Raw genomic sequence first — 17,770 nt, 5'->3', positions numbered from 1 at the left:
TTAGGGTTTAAACTGAAGATTGAAGGTAGTGATCAGTATTCCTTTTTTATTGAGATTGGATACTGAGTAGAAACAGTTTAAACTGTTCTGGAAGGAGCGGTTGACAGATTCCTGTTTTCCCTGAATTTTCTCTAGGGTTTTCAAACCCTAGGATCAGTATTTCCAGTCTTCAGGCTTATTATCCTAATTGATAATAACTTTTGGGTTGTTGTCCTTGGCTGTGAATAATTTCTGAGTGGCTGATCTTGACTGTGAATAATTTCTCATGGGTTTACCTTATGCACTCTAAAGATGAGGTCCCTACTTTGACTCGGGCTTTCCATTAGATGGTATTGACCCAATTTGGAATTGTAATCAAAATTCTCAAATGCGACAATGTCAAGGAGTATTTTGCAAAGCCCTTGGCTTCATATTTCCTTGACTATGGGGTTATCCATCAGAGAACTTGTCCTCATACTCCTCAACAAAATGAGGTTGCTGAGAGAAAGAATAGACATATCTTGGAGGTAGCTAAAAGCATTATGTTGAACTCTAATGTTCCCATACGTTTCTAGGGGGATGTTATCCATACAGCTGTATACCTCATTAGTAGAACTCCTTCCTGGGTTTTAGACATGAAAACACCATTTAACCTTGATAAAACTCAGACTAGATGTTGTATAAGTTTATATCAGAAGAAAGAGGAGACGAAGAGAGAGAAGAAGGAGAAGAAGGAGAAAAGGTCACAGCCGAACTAGAGAGAAAAATTCAAATCTCTCTAGTCAGCCCTTCCTTTATTTATACTCTTCTAAGATATACAAGAATTGCCATTGTGCCCTTACTTAAGTGAGAGCCACATCAGCTGAACAATACATATATAACTAAACATAAAAGGACTATGCTACCCTTGTACAGCCGGCTCTAACAAACCTACTATTATCTAAACAAGCATCTATTCACTATTCCCCTTAAAACCTTTGAGTGTACTTGTTTTGTTCAAATTCTTGGACCTCATTGCTCCAAATTTGATTCCAAAGCTGCTAAGTGTATCTTCCTTCGGTATATAGAATTAAAGGGATATTGCTGTTATGAACATTTTTCTGGGAGATGGTTTATGTGTATGGATGTCACATTTTATGAGGGTGTTCCCTATTATCATAGGGTTTCTTCTAAGGGGGAGAGTAGTGAGACGAGTATTTCAGCCCCATAAGTGTTGTTACCTAATCCAGTCACTGAAGGGGAGTGTGTGGTGAATAGGGTTGTCAGAAGTGTAAGGAGTTGAGGGTGTTTCACAGGTGGTGGAGGTAGGTTGATTTTGGTCCTTAGTAGTGTAGGCTGACCCCAATCTCTTCTACGGCTCTAGATCCAAGCACCACAGCTCCTATACCTATTATTATAGATGATATGCCTATCACTATTGACCTCAACCTCCTCCTTCAGATGACCTTGATCTCCCAATTGTAATTCTTAAAGGGAAGCACCATTGTACTTCATCCACTACTCACTATATCTCCTAGTTCCTTTCTTATAATTGTCTTTCATCATTCTATAAATCTTTTTCAACATCTATTGTTGCTATTTCTATTCCTAGAACAGTGCAGGAAGCCTTGTTGATACTTGAGTGGAAGGATGCAATGAAGGTGGGAATGGACGCTCTTGTTAAAAACAATACATAGGAGTTAATTGACTAGCATAAAGGGAAGAAACTTGTTGGGTATAGATGGGTGTTTACAATGAAATACAATGTTGATTGATGGCTCCGTTGAGAGATATAAGGCTAGATTGGTTGCAAAGGGATTCATACGAACCTATGGCATAGATTATTTGGAGACATTTGCACCAGTGGCCAAGATGAACATTATCAAAGTCTTGTTGCTTTTGGCTGCAAATTTCTTATGGCCATTGTTCCAAATGAATGCTAAGAATGCCTTCCTCAATGGTGATGTGCAAGAGGAGGTGTACATGGAGCTACCCAGTACCCCCTAGATTTTACAGTACAGAAGCAGGAAATAAGGTTTGCCAACTGAAGAAGGCTTTATATGGGTTAAAACAGTCTCCAAGAACCTGGTTTGATAGATTTAGACCGACTTTGGAAAAGTTTGGCTATATGCAAGCTCAATCAGATTACACTCTTCTTTGACTCTACTTATTGTATATGTAGATGATATTGTAGTGACAAGAAGTGATACTAGTGAGATTAGTTCTCTTAAGCAGCTACTTCACCAGGAGTTTGAAGTGAAAGACTTGGGAGAACTACGTTACTGCTTGGGAATTGAGGTAACCCGATCTAAACAGGGCATCTTTGACTCCCAAAGAAAGTGCGTTCTTGATTTATTAGAAGAAACTGGGAATTTAGGAGTTAAACTTACTGACACACCCATTGAGCAAAACCATAAGATAAGTGCAGAAGGTAGAGCGCCTCTTGAAGACAAAGTAATGTATCAGTGGTTGGTTGGGAAACTTATTTATCTTTGCTTAACATGACCAAACATTTCTTATGTCGTAAGTGTTGTTAGTCAATATATGCACTCTCCCAAAACCGCTTACCTTCTTGCGGTTGAGAGGATACTTGCCTACTTGAAGAGATGCCCAGACAAAGGCATACTCTTCAAGAATAATGGTCACATGAAGATAGAGGTATACACAGATGTTGATTGGGCTGGATGTGTTGATGACAAGAGATCTACCTCTAGGTATTATGCTTTTGTAGGGGGAAATCTTGTTTCTTGGATAAGTAAGAAACAAAATATTGTTGCTCGCTCCAGTGCTGAAGTTGAGTACAAGTGAGATTTTTGCTTGATGAGCTAGGTGTTGAATATGGGAAGCCTCTAATGCTGTATTGCGACAATCAAGCTACCATTAACATTGCTCACAATATAATACAGCATGACAAAACTAAACATGTTGAAGTGGACCGAAACTTTATCCCAGAGAGTTGCATCTCTAGAAGTGTGTCTTCCCTATATTGCCTCAGATATGCAGCTTGCTGATCTCTTCACTAAGGAAGTTGCAGAGACCAAGTTGGAGACAGATTTACACAAGTTGGGAATGACCAATATCTATTCCCAATTGGAGGGGGAGTGTAGAGATAATTGTTAGTGTGGTTCCACTTTCTATTTGTGTTTGTCTTTATGTTATTTATGTTAATTCATTGTAGTTATGTCAGTTGTCTTTATGTTCCACTTTGTAGGTGGCAGGGGTTTTAGTGGAACTTCACTAATGTTTAATTGCAAACATAGAAAAGATGAGTGAAGCAGCAAGTTTTAACTAACTGCACCCTTTTTCTTTCTCTCCTCCTCTTCTTCTCCTCAGTTCTCTGTTTATTTTTCTTCTCTTTTCTTACTGAATTCACATCAGAATACAAGCAGATTATAGTTTCCTTTATTCAAGTGATCATTTGAAAAGTAAAGGATTTCATTTGGCAAACCAGTGCTATATGTGCTAGTAAAAATGAAGGGTCTGTGGTGCATCTCTTACTCAATGTAGTGTGGCAGACTTCATCTGGAGATACTATGCAGATTTGGTGGGGAATCCTAGGTATGATCCAACTAATTCTTGAGAAATCTTCTCTAAGTGACCTAGAACCAGTGGAAATAAAAAATTAAGGATCCTATGGGGTGCAGTTCCTTTTGCAATCTATTGAGGGATTTGGAAAGAAAGAAATAGAAGACAAATGCAGAGACATAAAGAATAGTGGCTGACATCAGATCATTATTGATGGATTGCCTACTGGTTCATTTGGTGTTTAATTAAACTTCTAGAGCTTCTTTTGGTTCAGACCTTTGGACCACTCTTGATATCTGGGATATATTGCAGTTCGAGGTCTACTTTGGTTGTAGAGATGTTATTTCAGTTGGTGTTTTGAATTTTGGCGGAATTAGATCTTGGCAGTTATTATATGTTGTATCATCAGTTATTTTCTTTTTAAATAAAATCCTCCTTTTCCTTATAAAAAAATTATATCCTTCCAGGAAAATTAGTTTTGAGGTAGCAATTGAGTTTTAATTTAGTTCTTTTACTAGCAAGAAAGCTTTGGCTATTTACTAATTTTGTCTTCACCAAAGGCTTGAATTCAAGGGTATTGTAACTGATCTCACTATTCCCTTAATTCAAATCCTACTCTATAACCAACTTTTTTCAGGTTGCACCTGTATCTTTTGGCTACAGTAAAACAAATTTTCTAGAAAGTGCTCCTTGTAGATAGAGAATAATACATGGATAACTGTAAAATGTGATCGGTAGGGGCGATGACACAAAGTAATTGACAACTTGGACTGCATGGTCAAGAACACAACCATGTTGGAGGCTCATTTTGTTTTTAGGAGGTGAAGGAAGGAAGGTTAGGTGTAGACTTGGGCCAGAGAAGCAAAAGTGAGGAGAGGACTGGGCAGCTTAACGGAGTAAATTATAAGAAACTGCGCAGCTCAAGAAACTCTAATGTAGTGAATGTGATGAACATCTTCTCTTGGCTAAAGCTTGGTTTGGTGGGGGCAGGACCTACAAAAAACTACAAATGGGTATACAGGAGAAGAAGGAAGAGAGGCATATTGACACCTGGAGCTGTTTCTAGGGGGACAATGATGAAGGAGCATTCACCAGTCTCTCACCTGGGGATGGCGGTTCAAGCTAACAAGGAGGACAGTGATGATCCTGATTCTGGTATGATTTTGAAGGTACAAAGTAATGAGCTTAAGGAGAATGCTTCAGGTGGTGTGAGTCTTCAGAAGTTAGTAGACAGAGAGGTTACAATTGGCAAAAGCTTGGGTCTGTTTTTTTTTGGGTTGGGGAAGAGTTTTCTAGAAAGGCCTTCGAGGATTTTGAAAGGGGAAAAAGGGAAGAGAAGTTAAAGAAAAAGGTTCTGGAGACGAAGCTTGGAAGTTTCAGATCAGGAGGATGTGTTCAATGATGAAGACTGAGCCTCTCTGTCAGGCTTTCCAAGGTTTTTAGCTCGAGTTCGGTTATGATTGAGTCTTTGGTATGTAAATTGGGTGTTTGTTGTCTAGGTGTTGTTAGGGGGTCTTGAGTTTTGTTCTCCTTTTGGATGATATCTTTTCATCTTCTGTTGTATATCATTTTCCTTTTTAATGAAATTATCTCTTTATTCTTCAAAAAAAAAGTGAGTAATCAGGTCATGTCATGGTAAGATATATGAGATTTTCCACAAGCTTTCTGTTAGAAACCCCAGAATACACTTAGATAAGTGTCAGACTGAGAACCACAGTCCAGCAGACCTGGATCCCCACCCGAGCAACAACCCAAGTTTACCTACAATCACTCCTATCAGGTTTTCCTATACAAGGACACATCAGCATAACTGAATGGAGACCCCCATGTGCATCTGCATGTGCCTGGTGTGGGACGCCCTTTTTTTCTTTTGATCAATAACTTGCAACTTTCTATAATTAAAGAAGAAATAGATACAGAGAAACAGAATTAGGGGAGATAAGCCTTCTTAACTCACCCACCCAAGGACAACAAACAAAGATAAGAAACTACAAGATAGTTATTGATCAAAAAACTACAAGATAGCCCAAAACAAGGAATCCCTAGTTACCCCTTGTTTGTCTAACCCATCAGCAAAGAAGTTAGCACTTCTTTTTACCCAGTTCAGCTTTACTTAAATGTCCTTAGTCAACCATTTGAATTTCCTTTTCTCATTGCTGTAGTTCCAAAAGCTAGCAGTATCATCTTTCAGCCATTCCACTACCAGCTTAGAATCTCCCTCTAAGATCAGTTTGGTGATATTCATTTCATTGGCCCTTTGAATTCCTTCAAGAGCAGCTGAAATCTCAGCTCGGAGAGAGTCACTCATTCCAATGGACCCTGAAAAAAGAGCAATTCCCACACCCTCATTTCTTAGAACACCCCCAATCCCTGACAGGCCTGGATTACCCATACTGCTTCCATCAAAATTTAATTTGAAAAAAACCATTGGGAGGAGTCCAATTAGGTAGAGAAATGTCTACAGCTGGAGCTGAACTTGCAATTTCCTTCCAGTTTCTAAACAGATCAGCTGCTGAGAAATCTTTAAATGGATCCAAAGACTTCGGCCATTGCACCACTCTAATCTGAATCACCTTCCAGTTTCCCTTTCCTTTCTTTCCAAATAGTCCAACATGTAGCACCCCTAATGCATCTCCACATGACTTTTCCTCTTTTTTTTGACCAGCTGAACAGTGTTGGGAACCTGCCTAACTCAGGGCTCTTCGAGGGGCCAACCTCCTGAATTCTTGGAAAGAGAGAGAGAGAGAGAGAGAGAGAGAGAGAGAGAGAGAGAGAGTTTAATGCTGAAAGAGTCTATCCCTTATTCCTTTTCTGCTCTACTAATAGTTTTACAATCTTGATTGTTACAGTTGTTACAAGTGGATGGCAGTTGTTACAAGTGCATGGTTAGTTGTGCTGATGTGGCCTCCTCTTGTAAAACTGATTAACTGCCTTTTGTTCTTCTTGTAAAACTGATTAACTGCCTTCTGTTGGTCTGTTCCAGCAGTCTTGACAATCCCCCCTTCCTTTAGAGCGAACTTGCCCTCAAGGTCTAATGTAGGAAAATTTGATTGCAGATCTAAGTAGGAAAATTTGAGTCCATGTGCATGAATATGGGCTGATCTGGATCTCCTCTTTGCTTTGTTAGTGTTGCAAGACTGATGGGCCTTGGGCCCTTGCATGTTTGCCCTTGTAGATGGACTATAGAGTTTTCTGATGTGAAGTCCATGGTGAGACGGGCCCAGTCACAGACCACAGGTCCTAGCTGTCTTAACCATTGAATGCCTAGCACCACGTCTGCTCCACTGAGATGGAGAGGATATAGGTCCACCGCAAACTGATGACCCTGAATCTTTAGTGGTAGGCCCATGCAAATGCTATTGCAAGATAGGCTGTTATCGTTGGCCACATGGACCGTAAAGACTGTTGTTGGTTGAACCGTAAATCCCATTTTATCCACCAAGACTTGAGTTATGAAGTTAATGGAGCTGCCACTGTCTATGAGGATTGACAGTTGGCGTCCTAGAATCAGCCCTGCAACTCTCATTGTTTGAGGGGACGCAAGTCCCGTAAGGACTTGTAAGGATATTTCAGGCGTGCCATTGGATTGTATTTCCCACCCTGGGTTAGATTCTCTGCAACCGGTGATGTCGTCTTCCTCTTCGGCATCTGTTTGGAGGAGAAACGCTTGTTGTTTCCTGCAGCGATGGCCCGACTAAAATTTCTCTTCGCAGTTGTAACAGAGACCTTTGTCTCTGCGGGCTTGCATCTCTGCCCAGGTCAGCCATTTGAAAGGAACCAATTGGCCTGGGCCTAGTACTCCTTCCTCTTTGTCTGGTGCTGTCGTCCTTTCTTGTTCCCTTCTTGCTTCTGGACCCCATGGTCGCTGCACCTTTCTTGCTCGACTGAACTTGTCCTCATACAATCTTGCTAGTGCTGCCGCATTGATGACCGAAGTGGGCTGCATCGCTTTCACTTCCAGTCGCAGTTCTTCTTTTAGGCCGCCGACGAAGCTTCCCACCAATGCCTTCTCCGTCCACCCTTGGACTCTCATGGCTAGCCTTTCGAACTCCATCTGGTATTCTATTACTGATCCCACCTGCCGCAACTTTGCCAAATTTTCATCAAGATCTTCGAACCCAGATGATTCAAAACGGACAGTCATGGCGTTCGTGAAGTCTGCCCAGGTTTGACGAGGGTGCCCCCTTCTGTACCATTGAAACCAAAGGATAGCTTCCCCTTCAAGATTCGCAGAAGCCAGAGCTACCCTATCTTGCCCCGATGTTTCATGGTAATCGAAATACCTTTCGGCTCTGAGAATCCAGGGAGTTGGGTCGCCGCTTGAGAAGATGGGGAAGTCAATTTTGGCTATTCTTGTTGCCGCTCCTGTTCTGTGGCTGTTTTCATTGCTGCGCTCTTCTTGGCTTCCTCTATCAGTGTTTGTTGCCCCCTGCTCCAGTCGAAGGAGGAGAGCAGTGAAGCCTTCCTTCATTTCTTTGAGATCTGAAGACATTTGATGGATCTCTACCTCCATCTGATCCATTCGGGTGTCTACTGACATGTTTCTTGTGTTGGCCATGCTGGCTCTGATACCAAATTGTTAGGAACCTGCCTAACTCAGGGCTCTTCAAGGGGCCAACCTCCTGAATTCTTGGAAAGAGAGAGAGAGAGAGAGAGAGAGAGAGAGAGAGAGAGAGAGAGAGAGAGTTTAATGCTGAAAGAGTCCATCCCTTATTCCTTTTCTGCTCTACTACTTATAGTTTTATAATCTTGATTGTTACAGTTGTTACAAGTGGATGGCAGTTGTTGTTACAAGTGGATGGTTAGTTGTGCTGATGTGGCCTTCTCTTGTAAAACTGATTAGCTGCCTTCTGTTCCTCTTGTAAAACTGATTAGCTGCCTTCTGTTGGTCTGTTCCAGCAGTCTTGACACATAGAGGGGGCAAAACGACTTTGTACATCTGGTGAAGGTAACCATGCACACCCAAACAGAGATAAACACCATTCCCAAATGTGATTAGAAAAAGAACAGAAAATCAGTAAATGGTAACCAGTCTCAGCCTTAGCCCTGCAAAGAACACGCCAGTAAGGAGATAAATAACTGTTAGGCCTCTCTCTGAAGGAGATCATAAGTGTTGACTCTTTCCAGAGGCTTATGAATGACATCTTAGGCCATTTTTGCACTGCTTTATATTGGTTTTCTTCAATGATATTTTGGTCTATAGTCCCACATGGCAATCTCATATGGAACACCTGTGTAGCACTATGGCTTTGCTGAGGCAACATCACTTGTCCTATACTTCTCTAAGCCCACCAAATGTTTATTTGCGCAGACACACTTCCTGCACTTGGGATGTATATTTGGTGGAAGGTGTACATAGACCCAGAGAAGGTGGAGAGCATGACTAACTAGGCGTTGCTGACTAATTAGAAGGCCTTACGGGGATTTTTGGGGCTCGCCAACTATTACCACCAATTCGTTAATGGGTATAGTGTGTTAGCAACTCCCTTGGCCCAATTACTCAAATGAAATTCATTTGAGTGGGATGACAAAGCGGAGGTGAGGGTGGGCCTTGGCTCAATGGTTGGGTTGCTCCATTGCGACCTGAATGACCAGGATTTCAAACAAATCTCAGACCCAGAACCACAGCCCAGCAGACCTGGATCCCCCCCACCCAAGCAGCAACCTGAGAGTATCTCACCTTACTCCTATCAGGTTTGTCTATATCAGGGGGCCATGTTCATGTTCATGTGCCTGGTGTAAGATGCCCATTGTAGAGAGCTATAAATTTACCTACACGAGATGAAGAGAAATAAGAAAATCCACAGTTCTTCTATCTTATCTACTTCTACTGTAAGTACCTTTCTCGGGAGGAAGAACTGCCTCGAAGATGCTCATTTCAGATTGGATTGTATTGGTTCTATCATCTTCAATACCAAGTACAATCAACAAGGTGAGCACCATCACTTTTGGATTATCTTGTTGAGCTGTCAACTATATCAACCTACATATCATTAGATAAATTTGCTAGTTTTATATCTTTAGTATACTTCTGTCAATTCATTATGTATCCACAAGGAGAGGAATGTACCTCCTGTACACGAAAGTAAGCCAAAGGCCTAATTCCTTCAACTTAAAGGATTGACTTAGAAGAAGCTCCAGTTTTTGGATACCTTGTAGATCATTTTTTGTAATAGGAATGTCATCCACACATACTAGAAAAAATGCCAATGTGATGGGCCCAAAAAAAGAGAGGAACGAAGAATGAAAAGAAAAAAGAAAGAAGATGATAATGATGTAAATATGTTCTGAATTTATTATTTTTATAGTAGGATCCCACATAGTTGTTTTGTGTAGCTTAGTAGTTGTTGTGAGGGGTGTTTTTGTAAGGTGTCATTGATGCAGGGGGTTTCCTGCAATCTCTTTTGTTTCAGGGACCTGCTTGTAAGTATTTATTTTAATAACATAATAGGGTATAGCAGGCACCACCACTGACCCGTGAAGATTCTTTCGTGGTGCATGGGTATTCTTAATCTGCATGGATCATAATACAGTGGGCAATTTTAGTGTTTAGGAGTGCTAGGTCTCTTGAGTGAGTGCCCCCTCTTTCTCCAGTTTTTTCCCGCCTTTTGTAGGGGAGATCTCATATACCCTATGTGTAGATTGAGTTGTCCTCTAGTGTTGATTTTTTGGCCTTCTTTATTTTTAGTGCAATTTCATTTGCATGGGTGCAAAAGTATGGGAGTACAAATGATTTCAGTGTAAATTCTTTTTTATTTTTATTTTAGTTTTTGCTATGGTAAAATAAAATCTGAAGAAAATTAAAATAAAACTCAAAAGCAAAAGCAAATCAGAACTTATATTTTTCTTAGTTGCACTCCCATGCATTTGTGCTAGTGCAAATGATATTGCGCTGCAAACAAACTGAGCCTTAGAGTTGGGTTTGGTTCTATTTAGAAATGCTAGGTCTCTGGAGTGAGTTCTTCCTATATCCTGTTTCTTGGGCAAGAGCCATGGGCCTCCATGGTACCATCTAATCAGTTGAAGAATTCTCTTTCCATCGACAAGAAATAGGTGCCACCATGAATCATGTTGATGGCATCCCTGTGACATGGTGTAAGAGTTAGTTGTCACCATGTGTGGGAATCTTCAAGTTGCCTTTCTAGATAAAATCTTTGAAGTATTGCTGCCAAGATTACATTTTTTACTTTCTAAGCAAGTAATCTGGTGCCAGCTTGAGGGGGCACATGTGCATGCACGCGCAGGAGCGGGGGTGGGGTTATTGGAATATTGAGTTTGTATGAAGAAAATATATAGTCAGGGAATTGAATATAATATCAAATCTAGGTTTTCTTGAAATATCACAACTTTCCATGTGATATTGTTAGCCAAAACTATCTTCTCCTTGTATATCTTTTCTCTCATTATTCATGACAAGAATTTTGTTCAACAGGTCAAGGATATGCTGGATTTAGAGGTGGTGCATATGACATATCTTGCAAGTTCACTAAACATGTAAGTTAAAAGACTGTATAATCGATACATAGAATTTTCTTGAGGTCTGCAATACATCTTTTTCTCCACTGCAGTTACTTGAAGGTCCATGGTGTCTGCTATAAATAAATCAAACATCCTGTGGACTCTTTTTTATTGGCTTTTTTTTTTTTTTTTGCTTCTTGCGATGTCTATTTCCAGCAACAAGAATCTAAGTTTATGTCAAATTATTGCTTCAACAAAGATATGCTTAAATCAGAACTGTTATGAAGGAGGCTTTCTTCTTTGAGTTAGGTTCATATGGTGCAGATGTGCAGGAAGGAGGCCAATAGATGTCTGCCTTTTATTTTATTTTATTTTTTTGGTCACTTGAAAGAGGGTGGGGAAAGAAGCAACCAAAGCAAACTATGAGCATATTTCCCTAACCAAACCAAAACTTTCGATTAGGAAGATATCCAAATCAAAGCCAGACCAACTTAACTAGTTAACTGGCTAACCGGTTCAGTTGATTGGTTTTTTGGTTTTTATTTAATTTTCATGCAAAGAAAAAAAAATATCTCATTTCCCTAAATTAAAGAAAGAGCTAACTAATATTTCATAACCAACAAAACAAAGATCTACAATTACATTTCAACAATATTTATCTAAATATAACCAAATTAACTAAACAATTAATAAGTATTATAGAAGTACATCAATATTCAATTCTCACAACTTCTAATAAACCAAATATACATAATGGGAAAGTATTTATAGGTATTTGTAGGGCTGTCAATGGGTCAGGTCTGGTTTGGAACAGGGTTACCAGTCCTAAACCAATTATTAATTGGGACAAAACCATAGGCCGATATGTTGTGAAATTTCAAACCTTTTGGTTGTCTATGGGATGGATGGATAACATTTCTTCTCTTTATTAATCTGTCATTATCTTGATCGACTGTTGGAAATGTGTTAATGATTAACAGGTCTTTCATTTTCTTGGTAAAAGAATTCAGATATATAGTGGAAAACATGAGAAACTTTGAAATGAAATACAAATTTGACTTCCTTTTCTAATTGAGGAAACTGGGCTGGTAATAGATATGAGGTAAGGGAAGAGGAGGTCCAGGATGAGATGGTCCTTATGATACTAGGCTGGAGGGAGGGGGAATAGCAGAAAAGGAGGGTGGGGATGATAAGGTCCATCAACTGGATGGATCCTTCCATATTAATCAGACTGTTGGATATGAGGTCCAAGTGACAAAAAAAAATGTGCTATAACATAAGATATTGCAGAGGCTACATTTTACTGTTTGGAAGAGTGAAAAGTCTGTGTCTTTCCATCGATAGTGGCAGAGAACCATAAGGCTGTTGCTTGGTTCAATTAAGACAATTTGGATGCTATGTTATCTAGATACAGCAAGGACACTGATGGACAAGACAAGATATAGAATGTTAAAATTTGAAATATCCGACACAGTATGGCAGCCTTGTACAGGTATCCAGGTTTTATAATTTGCAGGAAATGAATGAAGAGATTAATGAGTTAGTTCGGATATGGTAGAGCCTGCTCCAGTGTGTGGTAAAAGACATCGGAGGCAGCAGTGAGAAATGTAAAGATCTGAAAGGAAGTTAGCTGAGGATATGAAACAGCCATCTTCTCTTTCTGTGATGTTTCATTGTATTTTTTTTTTTTTTTGATAAATGAGTGAAATTTTATTAAACCAGCAAATAAGAGTTACATGCAACCCGTGGAAAGGCACGAGATGCGACCTTTCCTTTAAAGCTAATTACAGAATTATAAGAGTTACATGCAACCCGTGTTTCACTGTAATTATCTTCTTGTTTAATGAAATCTTTTCTGTTATTGATCTATATAACATGCAAGGAGGGAGGAAGTCTGCTTCTGACATATTTTTCATATCTAAATATTGGGTATTGTAGTGATTTTGCTGATAGATGTGTGCAGGATGGTTCCTTTTAATGTATCCCTGCTTGGAGTCTTCTTTTTCTTCTTGTATACTCCTTGTATACCTTTCTGATTTTCTAATGAAGTTTTATTTACTATCAAAAAGAAAAACATGATTTTCTACTGGAGTTGTTTCTTTGGCATTTTCTACTGTAGACAACCAAGGCTTTTCCTAACTATATGTGGTTGGCCATAAGAATCTTGATTTATCCCACTCTATCAGTAGAGTGGAAACTTAAAAAACATGAAACAAACTAACATATGAGATCTAGCCTGTGACAGAAATTCACATTGCAATTCAGATGCTCCAACCCATTCCAGGATAAACAATCAATTAGTGTGTTAGTCAGTCACAGAATCCAACTGAGCAAGCTCTTCATGTTTGAAACCATGTCACAAGCTACACTGTAATGACTCTGCTTCCAGCCAATAATCACCACTCTATCAATTCCCAGAGAGAATAGAATGCCTAAACCCTTATAATAGGAGAGTGTCTCTGTACAATAGAGCTTTTGTGCCCAATATTCCTAGAACACACCATGATGATATCCTCTTTGGTCTTCATAAGCTCCTCCAATTTCTGAAGGACTGAATTTCCAAAAGAAAAAAATTTGTTAAAGGATTTCTTGGGAATTTAATTTTGTATAATTGATTTTAACCTGGTTTTTGTCAAGTTCATTGAGTTTAAATTAGCATAGTTTTATATGGCCTTTTACCTTTTATTCCATGCACTTTTTATGAAGAATATATTTTGGGTTCTCTATGTTTCTAATTCAATGTTACACTTATAGATGTTTCTTGTCCGATGAAACACGACCTGTAGCTAGCATCATCGAGAGCATTTTGCAATGTGCACTGGACTTCCGGTCATGTTTTATTGGGAATGTTAGGAATGTTGGATTGGATCAAGGAGATTTGGCTGGGTTGCTTGCTCAGATTAATTTCACCCAGGTGATATGTTGCATCTTGTCTCTTTTCATTATTTTTATGTTGATTCCTGTAAAATGTAGGTGTGTATAATGGAAATATGTAGAGATAATGGGCCAAATGGGCATTAGTTTCTTTAAGTTATGTTTATGACTTGTGTTAGTGGGTAGTGGGTCTTAGTTATGGGTCTGTTTTCTTGTTCTTTATTGTTTTTTTATTTCTGTCTTTAGTGATGGATGCCCTACTAAGGCCACTCATGTAATTGTCTTAATTTTTTTACAACAAAAGAATAAAAAAGATCATTGGGGGCTGAAGAGAGTCTTTAGAACAACTCTATCTTCTTCTTCCTTTTCTCTTGTTTCTTTTCTTTTAATTCAGGTTATTTCAAGTGTAATTTACAACTTAGTATCAGAGCAGGTTCTCACCTTCTTTTCTTTCTTCTCTCTTCGCCCATACACAATGTGTATGGAGAATTGATCAGCTGATTAGGGAGCAGCTTATGTAGCCTATTTGGGAGGGTCTTTGGAGAGGTTTTGTGAAGTTTTTCATCCCGAGTTGAAGTCCAAGGCAGGTTCTTGGAGTTTTTTTCCTAAAAACCATAGACAACTGGAGAAAACTAGTTACAGGTCCTAGAGACACTTTGAAGCTAGTGCTTGGAGATCAAAGGACAGCCTTTTGATTTTCATTAAGGGCGATTTGAGTTGGACAAGGTTTTGGAACCTCTGGTAGGAGCAGTTGAACTTTCTCTTCTCCCCTTTGGGCGGGTCCTATGAAACTCTAGATTTGGTTGTTTGAAGAGTAGTTTTTTGCTTGGGATAGCAATTCTATCTTAGTTGAGACTTATTTTGATCTTAATTTCACTCAACAGAGCAAATTGGAGGAGAAACCAAATATTCCACAGATTCCAGGTTTGGACATGGGGGCTCAATGGAGAATCTTTTTGGGGCACTGACCACTGTGAAGCTGGATGGGACCAATTATTTAGCCTAGTCTCAGTCAATTAAGATACATGTGTGTAGTAGAGGGAAATGGGGTTATATCACCGGGAGCAAGAAGTGGTTTGGTTAGTGAATTCTATGCAACCACATATTAGTTAGCACTTCTTGTGGATGGAAACTACAAAGGAGGTGTGGGATAATGTCACGGAGACCTATTCCCAAAAACTGAATGTTGCCCGGGCTTACAAATTAAAAAAGTCTAAACATACTAAAGACACCTGTTTGAAGTTGCATCCAGAGCTTATACCTGCCAAACTCAAGAATGCAGTGAATGGAAAAAGGAATGAGAATGTGAAAAGTGGAAATGCAAATGTAATCACCTCCTCACAGAGTGAACAGTGGCATAATGGTGAGAAGTCAATGGGAGAGCAACTAGCAGCCACCAGGGCTGAGTATAAGAAGTATGGCCGAATAATTTGTCGCCTAAATTCTATTGCTACAGCACCTACTTCATCAGAGACAGTTCCCTCTTTATCCGCATATGCCCATTCAAGTATTTGTGCTATTGCGAATCATGCTTCTATCTCAGGTAATCGTAGGATCCCTTGGACAATTGATTATGGTGCCTCTGACCACATGACTAGTGTGTCCCATTTATTTTCTACTTACCAGCTTTTATCTAGCCAAGATGAGATCACCCTTGTTGATGGCTCTTTTGCTCCTATCTCTAGCATGGGAAACATCAAAGATTCGGACACCCTCACCTTATCCTCAAATCTCCATGTTCCGAAATTAAACACTAATTTGCTTTCAGTTAGTAATTTGACAAAATCTTTGAATTATAGTATGACCTTTTTCCCTTTTTACTATTTTTTCAAGACATGGACTCTCAGAAGGTGATTGGGAGTGGCCATGAGGTAAATGGAATATACGTGCTAGACATGCCTAGACAAAGTCAAGTATCATCTCCAAGAGCAACTTTTGGTTCAAATCTGTCAGAGTCAATTAGTTGTATTATGTTATGTCATTATCGTTTGTGAGTCATGTGAGTTGTCAAAGCATTGTAGAAACTCTTATTCTACAAGTAAAAAAGATCTACAGTTCCTTTACATATTGTTCACTCCGACGTGTGGGGGCCATTCCATTTACCTTGCATGGGTGGTTATAAATATTTTGTTATGTTTATTGATGATTTTTCTTGTTACACTGGCTTTATCTTATGTGTTTCCATGCTGAAGTACCCAAACTTGTAAAACAGTTTCATGAATTTGTGCTTACCCAATTTGATACCCGCATCAAGATGTTCCGATTAAATAATGTTAAGGAATATTTTGAGAAAGATCTTGTTTCATACTATGAGAAGTTTGAGGTTATACATCAAAGTTCTTGTCCTCGTATTTCAGAACAAAATGGGGTAGCAGAGAGAAAGAATCGACATGTTGTTGAAGTAGCCAGGAGCATCCTTTTTGTCTCCCATGTTCCAGTGAGATTTTAGGGTAATGTAGTGACGACAGTTACCTACCTTATTAATCGCATGCATTTTCGAGTCTTAGGATTCAAATCTCCCTTTGTTGTCCTGTTTCCTGAGAGTGAATTGTTTCCTATGCCCTTGCATGTCTTTGGGTGCACATGTTATGTTCATGTCCCTAGCTCTTAGAGACATAAGTTTGAATCCAAGGCTCGGAAGTGCACTTTTTTAGGTTATTCCTCCACACTGAGGGGGAGCATTCCATTGAATTGTTTTCTTAACCACTTCCTCTGCCTTCTCTTGTTGATCCTAAGGTTGAGTCTCCTATGGTTCTTTCTATTCTAGTGGTAAAGCCTTCGTCTCCCAGTTCTACCATTCCTACTGCTCCTCCTACTAATCCTCTAATTTTCATAATCATCCTATTGTTCAGAGGTGGTACCAGAGATAAAGGCTATAGCATGATTAGGTTATTCCCCCATTTATATTTGAGCCTCAGACACTCTCAACCCTTGAAGAGAGGACAAGTCCTTCACCACCTGCTCCAAAACCTTCCTTCCCAAACTTGGGCCTACCTATTGCTATGAGAAAAGGTAAGAAGAAATGTACAACACATTGTAACACCTATCTTATAGCTTGTTATCCCCATCTTATTATTTTTTTAGCCTCCATTTCTTCTCAGCCTATACCCAAGTCAATTATAGAGGCCTTGTCTAAGCTAGAATGGAGGGAGGCTATGAAAATTGAAATAGAAGCACTTCGTAAAAATCATGTTTGGGATATTGTGGATTTGCCTCATGGGAAGGAACCGGTAGGATGTAAGTGGGTGTTCACTATCAAGTATCATGTTGATGGCACCATTGAGAGCTATAAGGCTCGGCTAGTAGCCAAGGGTTATACCCAGGTATATGAAGTTGATTATATAGAGTCTTTCTCACCAGATGCAAAAATGACCACAGTGAAAGTTTTGTCATCCTTGGCAGTGAGTTATGACTGGCCCTTATATCTAATATGCTGTTAGTGTGATCAGTTAGTTTATGCATGCCCCTAGAGACACATATGGCTGCCGCAAAACAAGTTCTGCGTTACTTGAAGGGAACTCCAGGAAAGGGTATCCTCTTCTCTAGGCGTGGACACATGAAGCTAGAGGCTTACACAAATGTCAATTGGGCTGGTACTATTGATGATAGGAGATCTACATCGGGTTACTGTGCCTTGGTTGTAGGGAACATTGTCTCCTAGAAGAGTTAGAAATAGTCAGTAATAACCAGGGTCTTTGGTTGAGGCAGAGTATAGGGCAACGGCACATGGAGTTTCAGAGTTGTCATGACTCAGGTCACTTCTAGAGGAGATGGATATTACACATGATAAGCCCTTAATGCTTTACTGAGATAATCAAGCTGCGATCGACATAGCTCACAACCCAGTTCAGCATGAAAGAACAAAATACATTGAAGTTGATCGGCATTTTAGAAGAGTAAGAAACAGTCAGTAATAGCCAGGGTCTTCAGCTGAGGTAGAGTACAGGGCAATGGC

The 17,770-nt window shown here is 39.6% G+C and overlaps 1 protein-coding gene across 3 annotated transcripts in view; it reads left to right on the top strand.

Annotated features, from left to right (window-relative positions):
* The window catches only part of LOC148871486 (Spc97 / Spc98 family of spindle pole body (SBP) component), a 96,315-nt gene that overhangs the window by 72,465 nt on the left and 6,080 nt on the right, over positions 1-17,770 (top strand). For all 3 annotated transcript variants that reach the window (XR_016106660.1, XM_088967791.1, XM_088967792.1), the window contains 2 exons: positions 10,916-10,977; positions 13,696-13,855. Coding sequence is in view for 2 of the 3 variants with exons in the window: in XM_088967791.1 (XP_088823917.1) it covers positions 10,916-10,977; positions 13,696-13,855 (222 nt within the window). In the remaining variant the exon portion in view is untranslated. The remainder of the gene's footprint in view (positions 1-10,915; positions 10,978-13,695; positions 13,856-17,770) is intronic.

Source organism: Nelumbo lutea, chromosome 2 (assembly GCF_056320005.1).
Source record: "Nelumbo lutea isolate HS-2025 chromosome 2, American lotus-T2T, whole genome shotgun sequence".
Lineage (NCBI taxonomy): Eukaryota > Viridiplantae > Streptophyta > Magnoliopsida > Proteales > Nelumbonaceae > Nelumbo > Nelumbo lutea.
The sequence above is the reverse complement of the archived record's forward strand: the minus strand, read 5'-3'. Positions and strand labels throughout refer to the sequence as shown.